The following is a 27,510-nucleotide window of genomic DNA, read 5'->3' on the forward strand; positions in this document are numbered from 1 at the left end:
GCATTAGCAGGGAACTGGATGGGAAGTAGGAACTTGAACCAGCACCCATATGGGATGCCAGTATCGCAGGCAGATGCTTTCCCCTGCAAGTTAAAATTTTAACTGCTGACAGATCAGCTCCTCATCTCTGAAATGGAGCTTTAAGACTTTGGGGGGGGGGGTGCACCATGGCATAGTGGGGAAAGCTACTGCCTGCATCACCAGCATCCCACATGGGTGCTGGTTGGAGTCCCAGCTTCCCCACTCCTGATCCAGCTCTCTGCCGTGGCCTGGGAAAGCAGTGCAGGATGGTTCAAGTCCTTGGGCTCCTGGCTCTGGACTGCTGCAGCTCTGGCCATTGCAGCCATCTCAGGTGTGAACCAACGAATGGAAGACCTCTCTCTGCTCTCTAACTCTGCTTTTCTAATAAATCAATATTTAAAAAAGTTTAGAGGTTGTTTACTCTCACATATCACCACAGTCTGTAAAAGTTTCCTTATCCTAAATCCTTATTCTTAATTGTTTAAAAGAAAGGTCAGTGGACCAGGGTCCTGAACATTGTTTCTCTCAACTCCTACTTCTGTTGAGTGGTACTTACTGTATTGCTAAATGCTGTGGAAAATCCGCAATCCTCTTGTGTGCTATCGTTACCCCCTTCGGAATATTATTCCAAGTGCTTGCCTCTCTAGAGAGAAGAGCTGAACCATAGCCCCAAATAAATCTCTTCCTTTCTCTTAAACAGGTGGTTCCGCCAAGGTCCAAATCCATACAGTGGAGCCCAAGACTGGATCTACTCCGGCAGCTATTGGGACAGAAACTATTCCAATTTGCCTGACATTTATTAAAGTGGCAGACAAGTCAGGGTGTTTGGCTAATCTACAGATAAGTCTTAAACCTAGGTTTTTAAATTTTTTTCCTGGTTTCTATTCATCTTTTAAAAAAAAAGTCTGCTCATGAGATAACATGCATTTCACCCAACAAAAGTAGGGCACATGGTGATGATGAAAGCCTTAGGAGAGCTGCATAACTTTGCTATCCAAAACAACTTATTTGGAAGACTGTTTTATACAGAGGTGAGAGTGAGTGCTGGAGACCGCGCTTTTTATGGTTGCTGTTGCCATATTTCCTGAAGGTTTATACCCAAATGTGACTTTAGCTTTATGGAGTTCTATAGCAATCCCAAATCAAGTTATTTTGAATATTTTTATGCTGTCATGCTTGAATGTTTTAGATATAACTTTGATGTGTTTAGAATTCTTCTATACAACGTTCATGTGCTCAAATGTAGAGGTGATGTCATTTTGTAAACACTACAATAAGATGGCTTTTGCTCATACTAACCTCTCCATTTTATCCCTTACTGCCTCCAAAAAGAAAAGATGCCCGAAAATTCAGAGTAGGTAATCCTGATAGGAAAATCCTAAACTGGACAAGGTGTTTCATTTACTTATTTTAGTGTTCTGAATTCACTTTTATAATTTCTGAAATCAATGAGTTAAAATGTTTAAATTGTACATGTTTGAATTGAAAATATGTATAAAATCTAGCCATTCACAAAATATTCTAAACATAGGTTGTAGTCATTCCATAATGACAAAGCTTTTTACATGCTTTAGCTTCCAGCGGCAGATGCCCCCCGAGAAAGTGAGCCGCACTCATGCGTGTGTGTGAGCGTTCAACTGTTATGAAAGGAGGTCTTGTGCATTTCGAGTTGCAAGGTACCTGTGTACTTAAATATGTATGGAGACCGACTGTACAGTAGTTTTGCCCCTTTAATTGGGGTATACTAATCTAATCTTGTAGTATTTATCCATCCAACCCCCAGATTGAGATACTGCTCCCAGGGGCCTTAGGTAGTTGCCAGTAAGTTATTTTAACGCTGTCTTGAAACTAACCAATGTTATGAAATAATCTACCTGATGCTAAATAAAGGCTTTAGAATGTCCACCCAAAGTGTGGTTTCTTAAAACTTCAGATGCACTCATGTTGCCCCTTAAGGACACTTTGGAGTACTCAGGGTAGTATTGAGGTGCCACCACCCCAGGGCTAACCAGGCACTTAGGTACTGGGTGATTCCTCTCTGGTAAGTACAGAAAATGCTGGTGCTTCCTACAGCCTCCTGGGTTTGGTGGTTTGAATACCTCCTTACTTAAAAAATGAGAACCCACCCCGGGTTTTATGCTTGCACGAAGTTTATTGATACATTACACTTGGTGGCAGACTCCACCTTGCAGGTTGACTCAAACGGCGTCATTTTCAGCATCTGTTAGGAATAATATAAACATTGAAACTTTGAAGCTCAGCATCTGAGTTCAAGATCAGTGCTCTTACTTCCCTGTACTTTCCTGCTGAAGACAGTTCTACTCAAAGTCTATTAAGGTATTTTCAGAAGAGTTGTGTTAGAATAACTGTAGTACTTGTGCCTGCCAATGAATGAAATCCAAACTTTTGTCCATCTCAGACCATTTGAAGTAATTCAAGTGGATGTGTCTAACATGTAACTTCTCTCCCTGCTTCCAGTCCATTTTCCACATAGAATCAGACTGAGGTTTTAATCTGGCTCTGTCATTGTGCTTACAACCAACCCCTCTCCACTTTTTTTTTTTTTTTTTTTTTGGACAGGCAGAGTTAGACAGTGAGAGAGAGACAGAGAGAAAGGTCTTCCTTCCATTGGTTCACCTCCCAGAAGGCCGGTGTGCTGCACCAATCCGGAGCCAGGTGCTTCTTTCCTGGTCTCCCATGCGGGTGCAGGGCCCAAGCACTTGGGCCATCCTCCACTGCCTTCCCGGGCCACAGCTGAGAGCTGGACTGGAAGAGGAGCAGCTGGGACAGAATCCGGAATGCTGGCACCGCAGGCGAAGGACTAGCCTAGTGAGCTGCAGTGCCGGCCAGCACCTTCATCTTTTGTTACCCTCCTTCCAGCCAGGCTCTCAGCTGCTGCTCATACTCAGGTGTCAGTTTACAGGCGGGCCAGAACACCCACTAGTTTCCCATACTGTACCTTGTTCCTCACCGTTGTCCACACATGCGAGGAGGGACACCAGCTTGGGTGAATCAAATATTTTAAAATGATTAGGAAAGCTAAAATCATTCTATCTACAGTTAATTCCAGCTGTTTCCAGCTCATCCCCACTCGATATGCCAGCTACATTTCTTTTCCTGTTTTAAAAATCTACCACAGCACTAGACAAAGAACCAGGAACTCAAAGATGATTGGTTCATGTACTGGACACCAAATCCTTGGTGTAACACCCACTATACATTTTTAGTAACCGGTGGTTAAGTTGGAGACAATAACCACATATTAGCTTATATCCCAACTCATTACATATTAGTTCAGTTTAAAAGTCAACAAACAAATGCTGTAAACTCAAGTGTGTTAAGGCCCACATATTATGGTAGGGAAATTTACCTACCAGTTTTAAGTTTCTGTTCTGCGAACATGGGCAGTAGTCACAGTAATTTCTCCAGCAATACCATAACTTCCAAAGGGAGTACGTTTGTCACCAGATCCTGAACCTTTTTTAGCTACATCTTCTACTGGGAAAGCAACAGAAAGAAAAACTGGGCTTTGTGGCCTGGGGACGTCTTTTCCACTCGGAGGAGGACTAGCGTTCTGGGGACTTGGGGTGTGCTTCTGGAATTTTTGATCTGCAGGAACAGCAATGGGTACTTGTACTGCAGCGTATCTCTTCATGGCATCTGACTGTGAAACAACAGCATGTCCAGGAAGAGGTTTCCAATCCTGAGCCTCCTGAACATTGGAACCTACTAAAATAAAAGGTGGGGCACTGGTCGTCTTGCTGTCGTCCATCATCACATAAGTTGGAGAAGTAACTTTCGGTGGATGCTGCAGAAACTGTGGATCCTTAGGATTAGATAAATAGAGGGTTGCTTGGGGGAAAGGCCCAGGTGCAGGTGGCGGTGATGGGCGGCTTTGTTGATTCATATCAGTTAGACAATAAAGGGTCCACATGTTAGAATATGGTGGTGGTTGTCCTGCTTCGCTTGCTGCTATTGCTATAAAAAAAACACAAAATTTGCAGGTATTAAAGGTTTGGTCTCTGTATCAGGCGCTATGCACAGTAATGTCTTTGTAAACCTTTTTATATACAAACAGTCGTAGTAACGTGTGCCATAAAGCATGCTATAGAGAGGACTATGTAAATTATGTCTGGTAACATGAAAAGAGATTCTCTACAGTTGGAAAATGGGAACAGTGTAATGGTGACGGCAGATGGCACACACTACCGTTGGAGCAGAAGTAGCAACCTCATTCGAAGCAGCTGTTTCCAGGCACTTGAACCTCAGACATGGCTCCTGTGGCGGCCTCAGAGGAAATGGACAGTTAACAAAGCTTTCAGCTCTACCAAAAAATCAACTTAACAGTATGTTAAGCTACTAAAAAGAACGTTAATCCATCTGTGTAATGTTTTTTCTTTCCTAAGAAAATCAGGCACTAGGCGGTGTCTTGGACCCTGGCCCTGCACAGCACCATTATCCCCACACATATTCCAGAACTCAGTGCCCCAGAGGGCACTCCTTTTAGGTGAGGCTTGGAATCCTAGGTCCTGTGTGACAGTAAAAGGCTGCTCAGTCCCACAGCGTTAAGAACAGAGGCCCAGGAGTGCCCCGTCACTCTGCTTACACAAGGAGTCTGGAGTGCCCAGTGTCACTTGCCTATTGAAGGCAGTGCTGTCTCAGCCAGGTCCTAGGAGAAAAGCTCCCAAGGGGGCCACTCACCCTGTGCACACGGGGCCGTCTCCCTGATGCAGGGAGGAGTTACACTAAACATGATTTAGCGGTGTTTTCAGTAGCTTGAAACACTTTCAACTCCTCTTTCCTCAAAGCTTAGTTTAAAAAGCCCTTAAGCCGGCGCTGCGGCTCACTAGGTTAATCCTCCACCTTGCGGCACCGGCACACCGGGTTCTAGTCCCAGGCACCTCTCTTCCAGGCCAGCTCTCTGCTGTGGCCCCGGAGTGCAGTGGAGGATGGCCCAAGTGCTTGGGCCCTGCACCCCATGGGAGACCAGAAGCACCTGGCTCCTGCCATCGGATCAGCGCGGTGTGGCAGCCATTGGAGGGTGAACCAACAGCAAAGGAAGACCTTTCTCTCTGTTTCTCTCACTGTCCACTCTGCCTGTCAAAAAAAAAAAAAAAAAAAAAAAAAAAGCCCAGTCTTCAGTGTTTTTTTTTTTTTTTTAATGCAGTTTGATAACTCAATCTGGGTTTTCTTGTTAAATATCTCAAGTGCTGAGAAACTCCATTCTACTGTAACAACAATTAAGTACCTGGAAACAGTGACTTGGTCTGGAAGTGCTGCTTAAGCCACAAGTACAATGCCAGTCCCGCATGCTGCGCTCCCAGCACTGCCCTCTGCGTTCCCGCTGTGCAGAATCCCTGTCACACTGCCAGCCAGAATTTGGTCGTTAGTCTTAACACCTGCTTGGGTAACACTTGTTGATCATTCTAACTGGCCGGAGTCAAGAGTCCCTGCAACAGGAGTGGGGCATCGGCTCCCGCACGTTCCTGGCCTCCCTGAAGAGAGGGGGCCTCTGCAGTTACCCGCCAGATAGGGCAGGAGGGTGGGCAGCCGCAATGCCGTAAATGGATGGCGCTGGAGGTCAGTCTGTGGCCCAGGACAGCACTGGTGGTAGGACAGCACTGGTGGTAGGCCAGCTGCCAAGACAGCAGCTTCATCTGGGCACCTGTTGGGGAACTGATGGAAGGAAGCCAGCCATCTGAACTGCACCGAGTATCACGTGCCAGGCTCTGCTTTCGTCGCTGCCAACTCCCTGCTCCCCTGTGTCACAGAACTTGGACTTGACCTTCCCTCTCTCCATACAGCTATGAAGCTGCTCCCTCAGCTGCAGGGAGCCCCCAGGCAGGAATAAACGCTTGCCCCAGCACCCAAACCTGGTTGTAGGGCTCTGCTGACCCGGCGCGAAAGCAGTCAGACACACCACCATTTCTTTGGCTTTTTAAATGCCACAGCCTACGTAAATGCAGTGCTGTAGTTGAGTTTACATTCACAAGTGAGAAATTTCACACAATACTCCCTAATGACAGTTTTGCCACAGGAATATTCAGATCACATTTTTTGGTACTTAACAGGCTTTTATATATATATATATATTTTTTTTTGACAGATAGAGAGAGAAAGGTGTTCCTTCCGTTGGTTCACCCCCCAAATGGCTGCTACAGCTGGAGCTATGCCGATCCGAAGCCAGGAGCCAGGTGCTTCTCCCTGGTCTCCCATGCAGGTGCAGGGGCCCAAGCACTTGGGCCATCCTCCACTGCACTCCCGGGCCACAGCAGAGAGCTGGACTGGAAGAGGAACAACCGGGACTAGAACCCGGAGCCTATTTGACAATAGGCTTTTAACAATATATTTAAAATATGACATGTCCAGGGGGCTGGCACTGTGGCATAGTAGGCTAAGCCTCCGCCTGCAGCACTGGCATCCCATATGGGCACCAGTTCAAGTCCCAGCTGCTCCACCTCCAATCCAGCTCTCTGCTAATGCACCTAGGAAAGCACAGAGGATGGTCCAACTGCTTGGGCCCCTGCACCTGTGTGGGAGACCCAGAAGAAGCTCCTGGCTCCGGGCTTCACATCCACCCAGCTCCGACTGTTGTGGCCACTTGGAGAGTGAACCAGCAGATGGAACACCTTTCTCTTTGTCTCTCCCTTTCTCTAATTCTGCCTCTCAAATAAATAAATTCCTTAAAAAATTATATATATATATATAATATATATATATATAAAAAGTGTCCAAAACACTAGCACAAAAGTACTGGATGACCAAACTTTGAGGCCGGCCTTTCAGGAGGTTACTTTAAAAACACTCACCTTAGAGTAAAATTTCAAATACAGCAAAGCCTTTAAATGGGTTTGGCATTTAAAAACACTACTGAAAATAAAGACCTTGGCCAAGCTGCATCTAGCCTACCTAGATGATTCCCTGAAATACACGTGCCACCTGAAACGCAATTTGTAGTTGTGTAATATCTAATTCTCTTACCTGGCTTCATCAAACCTGTTCCTCAGGTGAGACTTCCCCTTCTGGTTCCATTTCTGGCTCCGGGAGACCTTCTGGAGCAGGAGGGAAGGGGCCACTAGATGACTTGACAGGTGCACCTGAGCGCTCAGGTCTGCCCTCTGCCCCCCAGGGTGCAGAGTTCTCCCAGGACTCCTGCCCAGTATTGCCAGGGTCTACGGACATCATGTCCACTTCCAGCTGCAGAGATTTCGCGGAGCCTATTCTGATAAAGCTCTCTGCATCCGGGGGTTCTGCAGGTCCCTCGGGCTGACCTCTCAGAGAGGCATCAGAGAACAGGACTGTGTGTCCCGAGGAGTCGTATTTCTCCTCCTCCAACTGTGCACGTTTGGCAGGCTCTCTAGGCAGGCCTGAGGCTGTCTTGGCTACTACAGGTCTGGGACTAACTGGTGGTGACTGCTCATTTCCTTTAAGACAAGCAACTTGATCGGTAAAAGGAATAACTATTTGTTCTGGTATCTGTTCGATATAAACAACTCCTTCAGTCACAGGCTCATTGTTATATATAGATGATATATGAACAGCTGATGTAATCTCAACATCGGCCTGCAAAGGGACCTCAGGAGCAGGAGGTTCTTGTTCACCCTGCAAGGGGTATGAGGAAGCCGTTGATGGTTCAGCCTTACGGTCGTTAGCTTTAGAACCCAAATCTACCTGCACGGATGTCTGGCTCACAACCTCCACTGTTACCACCTCTCCAGAATACACGAGAGAACTGGTCACCTGGAGCTCTTCAGCAGCCTCCGAGCCCAGTACCTCCTTCGAGATACCAGGCATACTTGTGGCCACATCCACCATTAACACTTCAGACTGATCAGAACGAACAGATGAAACGTTACCTAACATCTGAGCAGCAAACTGAGCTGGGTCAGCTGGCACATAGGCAAACTCTGCTGGCACGGCTGCTGGAGATGGTGATGAGGGTGGGGTGGTGACCTTAGGGGTGGTGGGTTTGGAAGGACCACGCGCTGCTTCAGGCATCTCCTCAGGCTCTGTGAGCTCAGCATGAACTGATGGAAACTGGGTGGTTTTGTTGCTGTACTGCGGTCTAGTTATATTGTCCTCCTCTGTGTCTGTCGATTTTTCCATCCGTGTAGGTTCTTGGGAAACTACAGATGTTCCTTCTCGCTCTTTTAGGCATCCTGGTTTCTTCTCTTGTGTCGCTCCTTCTGACCACTTCTCCACTAAAAACACCAGCCAGATGCATTAATTAGCATTAATTAAAAAAGAGGATTTTAAAGAAAGCAACAGGTTAAACACTCAAATGTCAGTGTCAATAAATCTTTGCTTATTTTCCAACAGCTCTGATGCAATGTGGGTGAAAGTCTTCCTGTGTTTCCAGGACCCTCAGAAGTGACAGTAAATAGTACAGTAAAAAGATGACAATTACATACCACCCTAAGCCATCCATACTGGGGGAGGGATCATAACTAGAAATTAGGAGGTGAGAACCTGCATGGCAAAAGCTCCTGATCCAAAGTTCCACACAAAACCGAGGAAAGGAAGAAATAAGAGAGACAACTTGGACAATAATCTGGTCTCCAGCTGCTGTCATAATAAGTTAACAAAAGAGACTGTCAAATTAATAAAGGCATTGCTCAGTGTAAGAAAGCACATCAAGTTTAGCTTGATGAACTGGCAAACTAGGGGACTATCAGCTTTTTTACATTAGGGAACGTAAGTCTCACTTAAAAATGGTGGTCCTGCTGTCAGAGTGGAATCATACAAACCCAGCTCAAGATGATAGGAAAAGGGGGCCGAGTCCAGGCGTGGCCTCTGGAATCCTCAGGTCCGAGGAGACTTCCCTCGGGCTGGGGGGTCACGGGAACTGACCTCCAGGAAGTCCTAAAGGTGGAAAACTGCCGTGAAGTCCCTGTGCTTGGCACCTGGGCACCTGTCCAACCACCTTGGTTGTATCACTCACCGAGTTCTCACGCCTGCCACTGAGGTTTTTCTTAAACTGTTTCATCTCGTAATGCAATCTGCGGGCAAGGCAGCATTTGCTTTCCAAGAGTGCTTTGCTTCTAATCAAGGATTTGTTTGGAGATGGGTTTTCCTATGTTCAGTTGCTTCCCAAAGAACACAGGAAAACCTGATTTCTTTAAACATGATTTAAAATTCAAGTTAAGTGTCTAATTCTGGAACTGACACCAAGTCAAAAGCTCAATACAGAGGAAAGTTCCAAAAAGATCAAAGAAGAAAAATCTGGTACCTCTCTCTACTTAGAACAATAAACTCTTTGTAATCATCTCTTCAGAAAGCCCCCCCGACACAATTTAGCAGAGCCTCTGCCCATGCTACATTCCAGTGCTTGCGCACAGACGTTAGGCCGAGACCTCAGGTAGCTCACATTCAGTAGAGGAGACGACAGGTGTGCAAATATTGCAAGGAAAGCAGTACAAGTATCTGATAATGGTACTGACCAAGATCTTAGGAGCTGACGCCACATAACGGGAAGAATCCGATTTAAACAAGCCTGACCTTGCTTAAGACATAGAAAGGTACAAAAAAAATCACTCCCAGCCAAACCAGAAAAAAGCAGGTAAGCCGTGAAATCATAACTTTGCTTGAGTCCATTAGAGCTGAGGTCGTAAGTGACGTGACTCCCCAGAGGTACCAGCCCCTCCACGGAGGGGACAGCAAATGTTCCAGCTGTGGCAGGGCCAGACCAGCTGGTGAGGGGGCATCAAGCTAAACACTTAACCTCCTGGCAAGGACAAACGTGGGCCAGGCTGGGGACTGCACACCTAGGAGGAATTCACGCAAGCAGTTTTCCACAGGCCTCACACGAAAGCTGGGCGTAGGGTAGAAGGCCAGAGAGCGAGATCCCATACCAGCATCAGACAAGCGTCCTACCTCGGCAGCACAAACAGGAAGCCTGGCTCAGGACTGACCCCAGATCTGAGAGTTTAGCTGCCCTGTGGATGAAGGGCAGCAATGCTGAGAAGGCCTCGCCCACCACCAGGTACCCGGGCCACTCCAAACAACAAGGAACTCCTGCCTGCCCACCGGCCCAGCCGGCCACCACCAGGCGAGGGGCGAGAGCAGGAAGAGCCGCCTGTGTGGGGCAGGCTGCGGCACATGGCCCCGCACTGGGATGAGGCCCGTGGTTCAGCGAAGGGAATAAGCGTGACTCCCTGACCAGACCGACCTCCCCACGCCCAGAGCAACCCACGCCAGGCCTCTGGGACACTGTTTCCCTGTAAAGTCCACTTCCAGGAAGCTTCAAGAACCAAAGCAGCCCAGGGCATGGATTTTGGAAACCCCCTGACCATCTGCAGAGGCCAACACTGCTGCCCGCCGCCACCTGGCAGCAGCCATGTGCCCTCTGAAACGCATCTCCCTCCCAGTTCTGTCATAACTAAAATTTTATCTAGGAGGAGAATCATGGGGTTATATCTAAGAAATTAAATACTTTAAAATTTTAAAAAGACATTTTCGTGGGGTCAGCATAGAAAGTTAAGCCACTGCCTCCTACATCTCAGTATCCCAATATGGGCGCCAGTTCAAGTCCTAGCTGCTCCACTTCAGATCCAACTCCCTGCTAGTGTGCCTGGGAAAGCAGTGCTGGTGGGGGGAGACCCGGGTGGGAGCTCCAGACTCCTGGCTTTGGTCTGGCCCAGGCCTCCCTGTTGTGGCCATTTAGGGAGTGAATGGAGGATGGAAGATCTTTGTCTCACCTCGTCTGCAACTCTGCCTTTCAAATAAATAAATCTTTTGAAAAAAAAATTGAGAGAGAGAGGTCTTCCATCCAATGGTTCACTCTCCAATTGGCCACAACACCTGGAGCTGTGACGAAGCCAGGAGCTTATTCCGGGTCTCCCATGCAGGTACAGGGGCCCAAGGACTTGGGCCATTTTCTTCTGCTTTCCTGGGCCATAGCAGAGAGCCAGATAGGAAGTGGAGCAGCGGGGACTAGAACCGGCGCCCATATGGCATGCCAGCACGCAGGTAGCAGCTTAACCTGCTACACCACAGTGCCAGCCCCAAATAAATAAATCGTTACGTGGAGGGGGCAGTGGCTTTTGGTCTCCGCCTGTTGGTCTCCAAGTCCCCTGTTAACTAACAATCATTCTGGAAAGTAATGTATTTTAATTCTGAAACAGAGTTTAGTCAGGTAATTTACTTTGTTTTCCTTCCTACAGCCACCTGCCTCATCTGCAAACTGGGGGACAGTTCTAACCTCATGGTGTGTTGGTGGCGACTGGATAAATGATACACCTGGAAGTCCTCCATAAACAATTCAAAGAAAAGGGGAAGGAACCAACACCACCCATTGAAAACACATACAGAAACATTTTGAAAACTTGTTATCAAATTACAAATGAAAAGCCTTAACAGGTTTAACTTTGCTTTAAAATTAAATTGGTCATTTCCTCAACTGGGTGGTAAGACCCAGGGTGCCATTTTCTCCCTCCTGTGTAAAAACACATGTAACTGTCTGCACATGCCTGTGGGGCACAGGGACATTTGGTCAGCAGGGACTGCTGTGATAATGGTGGGCCCATGAGACACTGTCTAGCAACATCACAGCCATTGTAGCTTGTGCAAATGCACTGATATTTGTACAAAACTGTCTCATGCTGCATTTAAAGGAATGCATCTTGTTACACAACACAGAGCTGTACAAGCTGGATACTCACCACACACATATGTATATCTGAGTATATTTTGAAAAGATGTATTTCAATTCAAAAAACTGAGTCTAGATATCTCAAACTTTCACAGTGTATATGAAAATACAAAGCATCAGAGTAACCATTTGGCTGTTTAGAATATGTGAGACAATGTTTGCACATGGATACATACTAGTTACCACCATATACATACATACATATATATAAATATAGAGTTCCTTAAAGAATGGCAAATAGCTGCCCTCTGATGTTTTAATAAGTCCAATAATTGCGGGTTGTAACCCCGAGATAATGTTTGTAGCAGGAAACTTTTTGAAATTAAATTGTAAACTAGGTTTGCTATAGGGTTGAGCTGACCTATCTTATGAGGATTAACCCACTATCACTTAAGTGATCTGATTCTACTTAATAACAAACAAACAAAAAAAAACCTGTACATATTCCTACAACTAGGAGCCTGACTATAGGCATTCCCATTTGTACAAGTTCCTTTTTAAGTATAAACAGGTGATTCAAACTGGTAACTTGAAAACATTGAAAAACCTCAATTTTTTGAGGAACCAATAAGATAATGAGGTAAATTTCAAGTATACCACATTTCTCAGAATAGCCAGAACTCGTGGAGATGGGGGAACCATGGGGCCCATAATTTGCAGGGGAATTTAAGGAAAAAGGCAAATTCCAGCACTGAAAAGCAAGTTGGAAAGGTATTACAGACCAGAAGATATGGAGACAGGAGGGAGACAGGAGGCCACGTACGGCCTGGAGGGGGGAGCTCACAACAGCGCTGGACAGGCTTGGAGGCTGTCTGGCATACAGTCTAAGTTTGGAACAGGATTCCAGCCACTCCGTGTTGAACACCAGGAAGTAAGAAGTAGGGGTCCATCTGTCTTCCTCCTTTCCCTGACCCCCATTCACCAATCATTAGCTGTGCTTCTGTTATGTGACAGACTGAGACATCAACACTGAGTAAGACCTTATGGGGGCCAGCGCTGTGGCACAGCGGGTTACCACCCTGGCCTGAAGAGCCAGCATCTCATATGGGCGCCGGTTCAAGACCTGGCTGCTCTACTTCCAGTCCAGCTCTCTGCTATGGCCTGGGAAAGCAGGAGAGAATGGCCTAGGCCCTTGGGCCTCTGCACCCACGTGGGAGACCCAGAAGCAGCTCCTGGCTTCGGATCGGCACAACACTGGCCGTTGCAGCCAACTGGGAAGTGAACCATCGGATGGAAGACCTCTCTCTGTAAAACTCTTTCTAATAAATAAATCTTAAAAAACAAAACTATGAATACCACAGCATGTGAAGGACAGAGGCGCACAGCAGGTGACCACATGACAAGGCACTCAGTGCAGTAGGTGCCTTGGCTTTTAGGTCATTTACACAGCTTTGGCAATGAGAAGAGGCCGGTGGGAAAGTGGCTAGTAATTAGAGCTGCAGGAGGTGGAAAGCAAAGACAGTGGCCAGAGTGGGGGGAACCAGCATCCAGGAGTAGCCCAGGTGGCATCTCCCCCGCCACACCCTCTGCCTCGGCTCTCCCACAGCCTCCCCAGCTCTACCAGCTAATGCCCTGGGCCTGGTGGTCACAAGGAGTGACACCAAATGCAAGACACCTCTCTGGCTCATTCCCCTCTTCCTCCTCCCACATCTCCCTGGACCACCATCACCACCCCCCACACATTTCTACCCAACCCAACTCTTCTCTCCCAGCTTCAATGAAGGCCAAAGAGAGGGTGGCATGGCAGACACTCCACCTCTGCCGCAAACATCCTAAATGGGTTTGGGGCCACAGGCACACAGCCCCAGGTGACAAAGCACTCATGCTCTTGGACCCTGCCTGCTCTGTTTTAGATCTTTTTTCTAGCAGTTTGACTAAGATGTTTGTTCCACAGTATTGTTTTCTTTGTATTCAGCATGCTCTGTTCACCAGACTTCTGGAATCCGTAAGCTGGTATCTCTTAAGGCAGACTGGGGAAACTCAGCCACCATTTTTCAAATACTACTTCCTTACCATTTTCTCCTCCTGAAACTCTGATAACACTATCAGCTATTTTGCAATGTCCTAAATATGTCTACTGTGTTATATTGTTTTTCTCTTTGCTTTAATTTGGTTGTCTATTGGCCTGCTTTTTAGTTTCCAATTCTGTCTTCTAGTAGTCAGCCAATATGTTTTTAAGCAATTACAGGATAACCATTTGTTTCTTATTTTATGGATTTGCAACCTCTCAAAGTTTTCTACCTCTTTGCCTATCTTTTCAAAACATTAATCACAGTTAATTTTCAGTCCTCACATAGTAATTCTACTATTTGGATCTTCAATTGGTCTTCTTCCATTAAGTATTTTATGTTCTAGTCCTTGATTACGAGTCACTTCTTCCTGCTTTATTGAATGTCTAGTAATTTTAAAATTTATTTGAAGGGCACAGTGACAGAAAGGGACAGAGAAAGATCTTCCATCTGATGGCTCACCCCCACCACCAAATGGCCACAACAGCCACCTGGCTGGACCAGGCTGAAGCGAGGAGCCTGGAACTCCATCCAGGTCTCCCACGTGGGTGTTTATAGCCCAACTATTTAGGTCATCTTCCACTGCTTTCCCAGGCACATCAGGGTGCCAATTGGAAGCAGATCAGCCAGGACTCAAACCAGTGTTCCCATAGGGGATGCCAGGATCCCAAGCATGGGTTAAAATGCTACACCACAGGGCTAGTGCTGAGGCATAGTACTTTAAGCGTTCGCCTACGGCACCAGCATCCCATATAGGCACCGGTTTGTGTCCTAGCTGCTTGCCTTCCAATCCAGCTCTTTGCTAATGGCCTTGGAATGCAGTAGAGAATGGCCCAAGTGCTTGGGCCCCTGCACCCACATGGGAGACCCAAAGGAAGCTCCTGGCTTTGGATTGGCCCAGCTCTGGCCGTTGCAGCCATTTAGGGAGTGAATCAGCAGACAGAATCTCTATCTATAACTCTGCCTCTCAATATTTCAAAAATAAAATGCTACAGTGCTGGACCCAGATGTCTGGTAATTTTCAACTGCATGCTCACAGTCATGATGCACTGAAGAGGCTCTATTTTCTTCTAAATGGTATTGACTTATTCTTAAAATGGCAGATCAATTTGATCCTTTTGAGACTTGGTTTTAGATTTCGTTGAAGTTAGCATATTTCGGGGCCGGCGCTGTGGCACGGCGGGTAAAGCCGATGCCTGCAGTGCAGGCATCCCAGATGGGCAACAGTTTGAGTCTTGGCTGCTCCACTTCGATCCAGCTCTCTGCCATGGCCTGGGAGTGAACCAGCAGATGGAGGACCTCTCTCTCTGCCTCTGCCTTTCAAATAAATAAATACATCTTAAAAAACTGAAAAACTTCTCCCAACACTGTACCACTTCTGAAATCTCTACTTGGATTTCAGTCTCCCAACCATTCTCTTCTGCTCACACGTGAGCAGCCTAGAAGTTATCCAAAAACAATATCCAAGGGAATTTTTTTTTCTTCGCTTACTTTTGGAGGGCTTTCTGAAAATGCCTCTTCTCTGGTACTCTCACCCAAATCTCAGCCACAATGGCAGCCAGAAATTCTCCTATTACCTCTCCCCAGGCAGACTTCCACTCACTGCTTGGGCTCCACTGCTCCGCACAAGAATCGGAAAAACGCCCTCTGGGAGAAAAGCAGGATGAACATGGGGCTCCATTCCTATGAACCCCTCTCCCAAGCATCCAGGCACTGACTTCATTTTATTTACTCTTCCTAGCCTGTATGTTGTTTATGACAGGAGGGCAAGTCCAGTATCAACTACTCCATCATAGCTGAAAGCTCTCCTCCAGTGGATTTCACCTAGCACAGCATCCGGCAAACTGGCCAATTCGTGTTTCCAGATGATGACGAACAGCATCAGCCTGGTGCGTGAGGTCTATGAAGACATGAAATGTGCGAGAGGAGGACAAAGGCAGGACAGACTCAGAGCTGTGCCTGCCTCCTGTGGAGGGATCAGGATGTACATACTGTTACTCAGACACACCGGCAAGGGTTGGCTTTCTCTGACTGATCTCAGCTGCATTAAAGTACTCACGGCAGAACTTACTAGGTCTGAAAAATACCTTCCTTCCTAGTTTAAAGGTCTGTTGAACTATCCTCGGGGTATTGCTCCTTTATCAGTCCCTCCCTCTCCTAAAGAGACCCTCGGTGCTGGAGTGAGCTCTTGTTCTGACACTGTCCTTTTCTGCTGGCTGCTCATTGCCTCTGGTATAATTTTAACTCTGGTCTCCGGGTACTGGTCTCGGACCTTGCTGTATTCACTGCTTCCGTGTTGTGGAGAGCGCGCCCATTTGCTTATCGAACTCAGATCTGGTCCTCTGCAGCACCTAGCCATCCCCTGTAAATTTTATCCTCAAGTGATGCTATGGGCTCTAGCCCTCTGCTCACTTTGCCTAGCCCCACCCCAATTCCTTGCCAATCACTTGGACAATCCAAAATTATCTGGACCCACTAAATGCTACACCTAGGCCACAGGAAACCAGCAGTAGTATATTTCAAGCCCAGCGAGTCCCCATGATTTCTATTACTTCAATGTCTTTCATTCAAAAAAACATTTACCAAATGCCTGACACAAAACAATTACCGTGGTTTCAGTTTCAGCATGAGGGAGTAGCTGATACTGGACTTGCCTTCCTATCCTAAATCACCATAAGAGCTGGGTAAAGTAGGGAACGCTAAGTAGGTGCTGACTGTGGTCTATGTTTAATGCAGGCAATCTAGAAAGCACCCAAGAAAGCAAAGAACAAGCCTTCTGCTTGGGTTTTAGGGGATTCTCAGAGAACCCGCCTGCCTTCCTTAGCCGCAGTTTCTACCTGACTAGCACCTTGTAGGCTCTACCGCCACCCTCCACCCCCAGTCCCACTGCCAGCGAGGACTGTTCATTTCCCTCTCCTTTACAGGGGAAACTGACTTCACATCCTCTATCTTTTCCTCTCTATGGCTTACATATAATAAAAATTTGAATCTTTGGCTCTGAAATCAAAATCCAGCTCTGGAAACTTCAAGAAAATCATCTGCTAACAATAACAACGGGCTTCTGCAAAATCCAAAGTGCTAGCTTGCTTACCATGAACTTTAGAAACTTAACACTGGGTAGTGACATCCTTGCTCCAAGCTATATCTGCCTTTCTCATAAAGCAAATGAATGCTTCAACAGGTAGAGACCAACAGAGCAAAGACTGTTAGGAGTCATCAGAAATCAAAGTCTACTAATTTAATATTTTTCAAAAGTATCACTATGACACCAAAGACTTTGGATTTGAAACCAAAGTTTCTGGGTAGTAGATTGATATACCGACAGACAGACCCACCCTAGAAATAAGACCCAAGGGGTTCTTTCCCCATGTCTTGACTGTCTTCCAGGGTTCCTGACCTCAGGTTGGCAACCTGACTTCCTTTCCCCCATTTTCTCCATCTCCTTCCCAACCCGGATGCCCTCTCCCTTAATCCTGATCCCATGTTTCTGCTCATTACTCTGACCCCTATTTTTTTACTATACCATTGACCCAATGATTTAGTTGGCCTTCCATAGTCTAAACCATTCCTCCAACTGATTAATCTTACTATAATGGAAAAAATACAATGGACCTAAGCTTCCCACCACCTATACCACCACCAGGAAATCAAAGTTCTTCTAAATTTAATGAAATTCTTACCTTGGTACAAACTGCTACAAATGCAGGGCTTAAGAAATAAGAGAGTCATTTTGGTATAATACCCACCCCCGTTTAGGGAATCGGGAAAGTTTCATAGTGGTGCCAGAGTCTCACCATTTGAATATGGAGAGTCCTAAGACAGACATATTCCTTGTTTAAATATGAATGGTTATAAGGATGTATAGCCAATTATAAAAATAAAGCCTAGCAACAGAATTTGGCACCAGAAAAACTCAAGGCAATGTTATGAATACTTACTATGAATAAGTAACAGTGATCTGCTTAATTGCCTTGTTACTGCATGGGAATTTAAACTAGACCCAACGATCAGCAGCAGCTCAGGACTTCAATCACTAGCAAGTGGCCAATCCAGGAATGTCCAGGATCAATTAGAAAAGCTCACAGGGTGACCGAGAGGGGGATCCAGGTGACTAGGTCATCTTGATGATGCCAGAGACATGGCTACTGCTTACCTCTATTGGCAGCCAGGGTAGGGCTGACACTGGGCGGACCCAGTGAGGCTCAGAGGGTTGGGAGATGACACGGGGCTGATATCAGCTGATTGTCAGAAGGGGAAACAACTGCCCTCTCCAAGTGGCAACAAGAGTAGAATCAGCACTGTCTGAGCTTCAGGTGCAACACAAGACGGTAACAAGGGAGAGAGAAAAGCATGGAAGATGACAGCATGGAAAAAGGGCTCCAACTCCTAATTCTCGAGTTCAAGAATCTAAGGTTTGTCCAAAGGGATGCTAAAATGTCATTCACTCCGTGGTGGGAAGAGCATGGTCCTAACCAATTCCTTCATAGTTAGAAGCACAGACGCTATTTAACCACTCCCAAGTCTCATATTGCTCTCGAGTAAAACTGCATCAACTACTTCATAAGGTTGTCTGAACTGACAGAATCATTTAAGTGTCCAGAACAGTTCCTTCATGAGTATTACTTTCATTCCCTCTTCCTCTTCCTAAGCATACACTAAGTTGTGGAATTTAAGAGAATGACAGTTTTGCCTTAATATATCACCCGAGTTTCTAACAATCCCAACAAGTACCGACTGATTTGGACTAATGAGGAAACTTTCCAGAGGACACAGAGAAATGCAGGATGGGGGTGGGGGGGGGCGGCTGTCCTTGAGTCACATGTCAGCGAGGAGATCTCCAGCCAAAGTTCAGAAAAACATGAGGCGGACCCAAGAAAGAGCTTCCAAGGATGAGCTCCTTTGGAAACAGGCTTATGTTGGACAGATGCCACAACGACGGCCCTGGGTGGAGCCAGTGATCATCATCCGAAAGACACTAGGCTCTGGAAAATAGAGAAACATGACAGAAGACAGAGAAGAAGAGTTTGCTTCCAATTCTTTTTCGTCCCCCACTGGGAGATGGGTAAACACTACTGTTCCTATGACGAAGCCTACCCAAAATGGAGCACTTTCCAGGAAAGAATCCTACAATAAAGTGCTTACTGACAGCAAATGCTGTATGCAGGCACGTTCTCATCAACACTTTCCATGCATACAGACAGCTAAGTAGGAATGCTATTAGGCAGCAAACCAACCAGTTTGGGAATAATTTCAGAGAATACAACATTCCCACTAAGGCTTCTTTAAAGCACACGTCTTTCATGTTCATATCGGATATGCAGGATGGCAGTTAGCACTCAGTAATGTGGGAAAACCTAACACCTGGCGCTATCTTTAAGCTGACCTTGCCTCACGCCTAAGAGACTAAAAGACTAGAATAAGGGTCAGTGGACTTAGTTTTCAAATAGTTCATTTCCCCATCTTGCAAGTCACTGAAGTCCTGGGAACACCTTCATCCTTGGGGCTAACAGTCAAACATGTAGGGTATTGTCTGTTTCACTATCCATATATACAATTGGCATCAACACAAGGGAAGATTTATTTGGATGAAAAAAGGCATGCCTGTTACATTTACATTTCTGCTGTGGAGAACTGAACCACCATCCAAACTGACCCAGAACTCCCTCAAGAACAGCAGCTGGGAAATTAAGCCAGTTGAAGGTAGGTGGGTATCACTCAAGGGAAGAAACGCCCTACCAAGTGGGACTGTTACAGTGCACATGTATCCCAGTACATCTGTCTCTCTTTAGCCCAGAGTAATGCTTTCTTGGGTGCAGGTGGACTCATTCAGCCTCTACAACAGAACTAACCACCATCTGTCCAGAGAGAAACCACTTGGGACAATAAAAGGCAAACAAATTAATCAAACTGATTAGACTGTTTAGACTGATTAACTGATGAGACACCAGCACTGAACGCTACACTTGTATTTTCTAGCTATACCTTCATGAGACTTTACAATCTTCCCAATAAACTAGAACCCCAGTTTTTCCAATAATATTATGAGCTTATTTTCAGTATTATCTGCTTGCCATGCCAATCTCCTTAAAGCAGCAGTATCTCACTCCTTACCTCCTTTGAAAGTACGACTGCTCCACTGATTTTGTTAAATCTATGAATTTTCAACCCTGAGATTCAAAAAAGTGAACTCACCTGGACCAAAATCTCTATTTTAGTCTGTCTACCTGCTAAGTCAAAGGGCAGAGAAACTCTTCAGTAAGCAAACTGAACTCAAAGTACCAGTTGCCATCCTCCACGAAGTTCATGAGCTTTCTCACAACAGGCTGGTGCTGGAGTAGACGCTCCTGCAAAAGCTCCTGTGCTGCAGCCTGGACAGCAGGCAGATCCTCAAGAGCAGGGCTTTCGGAAGCATCACCTCCGAACTCCGAAGGGACTCATGCAGGTTTTTTTAAGATTATTTTAAAGGCAGAAATAGAGAAGGAGACAGAATCATCCATCCACTGGTTCACTCCCCAAATGGCCACAATGGCTAGGGCCGGCCAGGCTGAAGCCAGGAGTTTCTTCTGGGTCTCCCATGTGGGCGCAGGATCTGAAACAGTTGGGCCACCTTCTACTGTTTTCCCAGGCACACCAACAGGGAGTTGGATCAGAAGTGGAGCAGCCAGGACTCGAACCAGTGCCCATATGGGATGCTGGCACTGCAGGTAGAGGCTTAACGTTCTACACTACAACACCAGCCCCTAATGTTAGTTCTTGCAGAACTGGGCTAGTTTTCATGAGAGTGAGTAATTAAGGGGCTGTTTCACCATGTTGTGATACTGTGTGCAGGGGTTGGAGGGTGCTGACACAAACACCAAATAAGCCTCTTTATATCTCATCCAGAATCAGGTATTTTGTTATGGCAACAGAAAACAGACCAAGGCAACCACTCTCAAAAATGCAAGCCTGCGTGCTCCAACTTTCAAACACAGCAACTGGTACAGAGGAGACAAGTACAAAGACAGGAACTGTGATCGCTTTGGAAATTGGGCTCATGAGGAGGGGAAGGATGGTTAATGTGCTGCACTCATTTGTACGTACTCTTGGTAACAGCAAGTACCAGACCTGTTCGCTGGGGTGAGCTGAGAACGCCCTTAGGTCCCTGCAGGGAAGAAGCCAGACAACAGGTATTCCAGAATCACGGCGCCTCATTCTTCAGCCCTGCGGATGCTGCCCCTGGCTGTGCTAAACCCTGCTTTCTGTTTTAGATGTCCCTTTCACTGCAGATCCAAACCCTCTTGATTTTTGCATTTTCCTAGGTCATACTCCTCATTTCTATGTTGGTTATCTATTAATATCACCAAAGTGATACAGAATAAAAGTGGCTGACAATGCACCAAATTCTACTTTTTCATTCTCTGTTATCATTCCAAAACACTAATCAGCCAATTTAGTAAGAATTAGTTATTTTCCCCCACTGGACTTCACACACACTGTGTGAAGAGCTCGTTCTTGCCATTTTTTTAAAAGGATTTATTTATTTTATTTGAAAGTCAGGGTTACAGAGTACAGAGAGAGACAGAGAGAAAGATCTTCCATCTGCTAGTTCACTCCCCAAATGGCTGCAAAGGCTGGGGCTGGGCCAGGTCGAAGCCAAGAGCTTCTTCTGGGTCTCCTATGTGGATGCAGGGACCCAAGGACTTGAGCCATCCTCCACTGCTTTCCCAGGTGCATCAGCAGGGAGTTGGATCAGAAGTGGAGCAGCCAGGACTCAAACCAGTGCCCATATGGGATGCTGGCACTGCAGATGGTGGCTTACCCCGCTACACCACAGCGTTGGCCCCCTTGCTGTTCCTTTAGACATGTGCGCCTATGGCTGTCATTGGTCATAACTGCTCTTACTTATAATGCTCTTCCCAAATTTTCCTGATGTAAATTCTGCCTTATTTCGTCTATTGAAACTTTTCATTACTCCTGTCAACTTAGTTTCCTGCTGTCATGCTCACAGGGTTTTTACCACACAACAAAATACAACTTTCTTCCACGCATACACTGAGGACTATATCGCAAAGTCTCAGATAGGCCAGAGACCACTGGTTCCTGAAAAATGTCTCTCTCTGAGACACTGTCAGAGCAGAAAGTACGGGCAGGACATCAGATTGATCTGTCCACCAGCCTGAACTGCAGTGAAACTATCATGGGAAAAAACAGAGATATTAGCATTTTCTTAAAAAAAAAATTGTCTTCCAAGTGGTGTTTATACAGGCTGAGTTTACCACATCTGAGATGCCAAGGGCCAGCATTCCTTCAGATTTCAGAGTGTTCTGGATTTTGAGATACCCACAAAGACCTTACCAGTTAAGCATCACTAATCTGAAAAACCTGAAATGCTCCCAAATGTGAAACTATTTGAGCACCATTTTGAGGTTTTTAACTTTTATTTAATAAATATAAATTTCAAACGTACAACTTTTGGATTGTAGTTTTTCCCCCAAAACCACCCTCCCACCCACAAACCATCCCACCTCCTACTCCCTCTCTCCCATCCCATTCCTCATTAAGATTCATTTTAATTATCTTTATATACAGAAGATCAACTTAGTATATACTAAGATTTCAACAGTTTGTACCCAGACACACAAAGTATAAAGTACTGTTTGAAGACTAGTTTTACCGTTAACTGGCATAGTACAACATATTAAGGATAGAGATCCTACATGGGGAGAAAGTGCACAGTGACTCCTGTTGCTGATTTAACAATCGACACTCTTATTTATGACGTCAGTAATCACCCAAGGCTCTTGTCATGAGCTGCCAAGGCTATGGAAGCCTCTTGAGTTCACATTGAGCACCATTTTAGAGCTCGTTGTGGATTATGAATTTTAGATTAGTGAAGCTCGACTTGTACAATTTTCCTAAGTAAGGTATCTCATTATAATTTAAGTATTGCAATGAAATTCAATTTTTATAAATTTCATCACACTTCTTTAAAGACAGGCACACTGGGAAAAGGCTGAGTCACAGTTTACATTAAAGGCTCATATGTGTTTATTGTATCAAATGGTTAGCAAAAGATGCCCCCCTTATTTTTTTTTAAGATTTACAATCTTCCAAAATGTTAGTCCTTAGGTTTACTAAAAATAAATCCTATGAGTATTTAAACAGAAAATGTTTGTGGGGGTCAGAATTGCGGTACAGCAAGTTAAGCCACTGCTTGCAACACCAGCATCCTATATCAGAGAGCTGTTTCAAGTCCTGGCTGCTCCACTTCCAATCCAGCTCCCTGCTGATGCACTTGGGAAGGCAGAGGATGATGACCCGAGTACTTGGGCCCCTACCATCCACATGGGAGACCCAGATGGAGTTCAGGCCTGGCCATCTGGGATGTGAACCAGCAGATGGAAGCTCTCTCCTACTCTGTCACTCTTTCAAATAAACAATCCTTTAAAAAATTAAAAAAAAATATATTTGTTGGGGTTGGCATTGTGGCATAGCAGGTAAGTCCATGCCTGCGATGCCAGCATCCCACATGGCACCAGTTTGAGACCTGGCTGCTCCACTTCTGATCCAGCTCCCTGCTAATGTGCCTGGGAAAGCAGCGGAAGATGGTCCTAGTACTTGGGTCCCTGCAACCAAGCAGGAGACCAGCAGGGAACTCCAGGTTCCTAGCTTCAGCTTGGGCCAGCCCCAGCCACTGAGGTGAGTAAACCAGCAGATGAGAAGATCTCTGTCTCTCCCTCTCTGTAACTCTGCCTTTCAAATAAATAAATCTTTTATATTCGTGAGCATGTTAGCCCCGGTAGCCTAACGGATACGGCATTGGCCTCCTATATTTGTGAGCAACGTTCTGAAGTTTGAATGTATATTAGTAATGATGTAGTTTGTAACAAGCATAATTAAAACTATCATCCCTTACGGAACTTACCTTTAATCTGATGAAATCTTTTAACCAGATCTTTTATATCCAGAGCAGTATTCCCTGCAGGAATAAATGTAGGAAATCAAACACAGACACAGAATCTAAAACGCTTTCTCTTTCAAAGCCACACATACATCATCTAGAGCAGTCACTAACCTTCTCTAAACACAATCAGTTCTTTAAAATACACTGCTGCAAACTGGGTGATGTTTGGCGGATTGGTTCTAAGAATGGCTCTGCTAACTCCCTCGAGCAGAGTCTTGAGGCCATAGGGTACGACAAGTCTGGGCTTTGAAGAAATCATTGTGGCAGGATGTCTGTAATCTCAACTATAATGGAGAAAAAGCACAGTCTTGTAAACAGTCTACCCATCTACTAAAATATGTTTATGAGTTAACTATAGTTTCCATAACAAGTCTCTTCCATTCAACTCACCAGCTTTATAAAATTCTAATCTCCAAAGGGCTAATTCTTGATGGTAGTTTAAAAGAATATTCCACTCTAAACAGTTTACAACATACAGATGAGCGATCTAGTACTCTTAACACAACACATAGGGGAGGCCCCACAGGACTCCCAGGATCATCATTAAAAGCAAAAAACAAAAAGCCAACCAAACAATACCTATTTCTGTAAAATTCAGTAAATATTCTGGGCAGCAACATTTTGAGAAAGACAAATTAAGCTCACGTATCTGTTTCCCAACACAGGGCTCCCGCCCTGGCTTCTCTGTACATCTTATCAAAGAAAGAGTTACACAACAGTGTTTCTGTGTTCCTCTAAGTGTAGCCTCTGTCATGAGGCTTATCACTGCCAATGCATTTCTGCCTTTACACTTAGTTTTTAACAATAGCCAGAGCAGGCATTAACTTATTGTTCATAGTATTATATCCCCCACCATCATAAGCACTTCTTTTCATAAGTCGTCTTTTCCTGGAGCTGCCCCTCCTGCATTTCTGGCTTTTAAGTGGTACCAACGGTATCACGTAGTCCAATTTGCAATCTCAGAGCAGCAGAGGTTGCCACCCGAAATTGTGTATCAGTGAACTGTGTTCATAGAGAAGTTTTTTGAAAGCTTATAAATCTACAAAAGAGGAAAATTTAAAAAAGGATATCTCATCAAGGGTAAGGGGCAAATTATGGTAGGAAAACAGGGAGGAGTTAAGGCAGGCAAGGTTAGCATCCCAGCGCAGGGCAGTGCCTTCGCTTTGACACAGATGCCTCCCATTCATCCCGAGCAGCTAGCACGAAACGGAAAACAGGTGGTTTAATGACTCAGGTTGTCTGAGTTTTTACTTCTTTTTAAATCACGGACTTGGGAGAATGACAACTGCTCTGGTCCTTATAAAGACAACAGTGTGACATAATGAGCCATGTCCTCAGCAACATCCCTACAGCACCGAATAAGGAGTTTCATGGGGCTAAGCGGCACCTTTTAGTTACAGCAATTATGTAAGGGGCCATCTTCCAACAGAAAGCAACTCACGTGGAACAGCAAAATGTTAAGTATTTAAAAATGCGGCCAGTCCCCGTTGCTCCTCTTCCAGTCCAGCTCTCTGCTGTGGCCGGGGAAGGCAGTGAAGGATGGCCCAAGTGCTTGGGCCCTGTACCCGCATGGGAGACCAGGAGGAAACACCTGGCTCCTGGCTTCGGATCAGCGCCAGCCGTAGCAGTCATTTGGGGAGTGAACCAACGGAAGGAAGACCTTTCTAACTCTGCCTGTCAAAAAAAAAAAAAAAAAAAAAAAAAAAAAAAAAAGCATCTCCTCTTCCCAAAGGTCAGGACAAAATGAAATCCGTATTGCTAAAAGCAAACCCTTTGAAAACAAAGTATATGAACTCCTTTAATGAAAGCTTACTAACAGAATATCACTCAATAGGAACTTGATTTAGGTAAACCACCTTTTAAAAAACTGTAGTGCAGAGCCACATGCTTAGCACTAAAGGCACAGGCAGTAATAATTATGTATGACACATATATACACTTTTATACTTCACATATATAATTTTTTTTTTTTTTACAGGCAGAGTGGACAGTGAGAGAGAGAGAGAGACAAAGGTCTTCCTTTGCCGTTTGTTCACCCTCCAATGGCCACCATGGGCGGCGCGCTGCGGCCGGCGCACCGCGCTGATCCGAAGCCAGGAGCCAAGTGCTTCTCCTGGTCTCCCATGGGGTGCAGGGCCCAAGCACTTGGGCCATCCTCCACTGCACTTCCCTGGCCACAGCAGAGAGCTGGCCTGGAAGAGGGGCAACCGGGACAGAATCCGGCGCCCCGACTGGGACTAGAACCCGGTGTGCCGGCGCCGCTAGGTGGAGGATTAGCCTAGTGAGCCGAAGCTATATATAAAATTCTTAAAGTACCCCAACGTGAGCAGATGGGCTTCCAAATAGGCTACCAGGCCTCAGATGGAACAAAACCCCCTTTGTGTAGGCAGCCTGGGCTCCCAGCTGGGGATGGGGAGGGGGCTAACTCCCCCTGGGTGGAGGGGTGGCGGTATGCTGTGCCCTAACTCCATCTGGGACCCTATAGGGCGGACCAGGGATGCAGAACCACCTTGAGCAAGAAATGTGGCTTATAATGAAAACACAAAAAGAAAAAGACTATACAAATGGGTAAAATGCATAGACACAAGTACACATTGTTTCAAAGTGATAGCTTGGGGCCTGCATTTGGGCCGTGGTTGAGACTCCCACATCCCACATCAGGGTGCCTGGGTGGGCTCAAGTCCCAGCTCTGTTCAGATTCCAGCTTCCTGCTAGTCTGCACCCTGGGAGGCAGCGAGTGATGGCTCCACTGTCTGGGTCCCTGCCGCCCGTGGGAGAGATCCGATGGAGTTCCAGGCTCCCAGCCGTTGCGGGCATTTGCGGAGTGAACCAGCAAATGGGAGATTTAACTCTCACAGCCTTTCAAATAAACTAAACTTTAAGAACAGCTTAATAACTTCCCAAATCTTTCCAAAGTACTCGCCAAAAACTACAGACGGACAATCGTGCCCCGCCCACCCCCCAGCCACAGGTGCAATGCCGTGAGCAGGGAAACGGTGAGCCCACGGCTGAGGATGCGCGTGGGGGGCTGCGGAGTGCCACCCACCGCCACGCCCTCAAAGCCGCGGCCTTGGGCCCCGCTCTGTGCCTGCTCCGTCCTTCGGCCAGCTCCCCTCGCGGGGAGGACCGGGAAATGAGGGAGACCGCGCTTGTGTGCAGAGGACAAGGAAGCCAGCCCGCCCCACAGGCGCCCCCTCACTCCGGGGACCCTCCGCTTTCCCCGACACTTGAACCTCGGGTCATATCTCCCAACTCGAGACGCGCCCTGAGGTGCCCACTGCCTGTGGGGGCCGCAGGTGGGGTCTCCACTCCCGACCCTCCCCCACCTTTTTCTTTCCGGCTACGCTCTAACGAGCTTCCTCGTTGCCCCCTTGCCGGCGGCTCCTGTGAAACCGCCGCCTCGGCGGTGCCTTTTATAGCCCCGGAAACGTCACACCGTGCGTCACAAAGCCCTGCCCTCTCCCGGGAGCCTCCGGGCGTCACGAAAGAAGGCGGGGCCCCAGTGGCTCCCTCCAATAGGGGACCGAAAAGGACAAAGGCCGGAACTCGGCGCGGAGGGCGGAAGCTGAGCCCTTCTGCTGGACGCCGAGGGTAACTGGCGTTTTCAAACGGCTGTCCCGGAGGTCGGGACGGTGCCTCGCCATGTTTGGTCGCTGGGTGTGAGGAACTGGTTTGGAAGGAAGGAGACATCGACTTGGGGCAGTTCCATCTTGTCGTTTTCTGCTTTCCACACCCGACTCCTCGCCCTTATAATCTGTAATTTCGGCTACAGTGTTCATAACAAATACCAGTATATAAAGGGAATAATCTCGTGCAACACAGCACTTTTCCTGTTGAGAAACACATCTGTGAAGTGAGGGTTTGGCACCAATCCCGAAGCTCTCTGA

The 27,510-nt window shown here is 46.4% G+C and overlaps 2 protein-coding genes across 22 annotated transcripts in view; one reads left to right on the top strand and one right to left on the bottom strand.

Annotated features, from left to right (window-relative positions):
• OSBPL1A (oxysterol binding protein like 1A) overlaps positions 1–1,926 on the top strand; it is a 231,010-nt gene extending 229,084 nt beyond the window's left edge. For all 19 annotated transcript variants that reach the window (XM_070050377.1, XM_051851325.2, XM_070050375.1 and 16 more), the window contains one exon: positions 722–1,926. In XM_070050377.1, the coding sequence (XP_069906478.1) occupies positions 722–824 (103 nt within the window). In that variant the 3' untranslated portion in view covers positions 825–1,926. The remainder of the gene's footprint in view (positions 1–721) is intronic.
• Positions 1,927–2,153: 227 nt separating this feature from the next.
• Positions 2,154–27,073, bottom strand: CABYR (calcium binding tyrosine phosphorylation regulated). 3 transcript variants are annotated; one of them, XR_011379382.1, is made up of 6 exons: positions 26,950–27,073; positions 23,735–23,907; positions 23,585–23,638; positions 7,003–8,222; positions 3,396–3,999; positions 2,154–2,242 (listed from the first exon to the last, which is right to left on the bottom strand). XR_011379382.1 is itself a non-coding variant. In XM_008261151.3 (6 exons), exons 2-5 carry the CDS (start codon positions 23,880–23,882, stop codon positions 3,401–3,403), a joined length of 1,146 nt encoding a protein of 381 aa, XP_008259373.1. In that variant the 5' UTR covers positions 23,883–23,907; positions 26,950–27,073; the 3' UTR covers positions 2,154–2,242; positions 3,396–3,400. The 3 variants fall into 3 exon arrangements, 2 of the variants coding, with proteins under 2 accessions (XP_008259373.1, XP_051707294.1); XM_008261151.3 differs by having other exon boundaries at positions 7,878–8,222; XM_051851334.2 differs by lacking the exon at positions 3,396–3,999.
• Between the last annotated feature and the right edge of the window lie 437 nt (positions 27,074–27,510).

Source organism: Oryctolagus cuniculus, chromosome 10 (assembly GCF_964237555.1).
Source record: "Oryctolagus cuniculus chromosome 10, mOryCun1.1, whole genome shotgun sequence".
NCBI classification, from domain to species: domain Eukaryota; kingdom Metazoa; phylum Chordata; class Mammalia; order Lagomorpha; family Leporidae; genus Oryctolagus; species Oryctolagus cuniculus.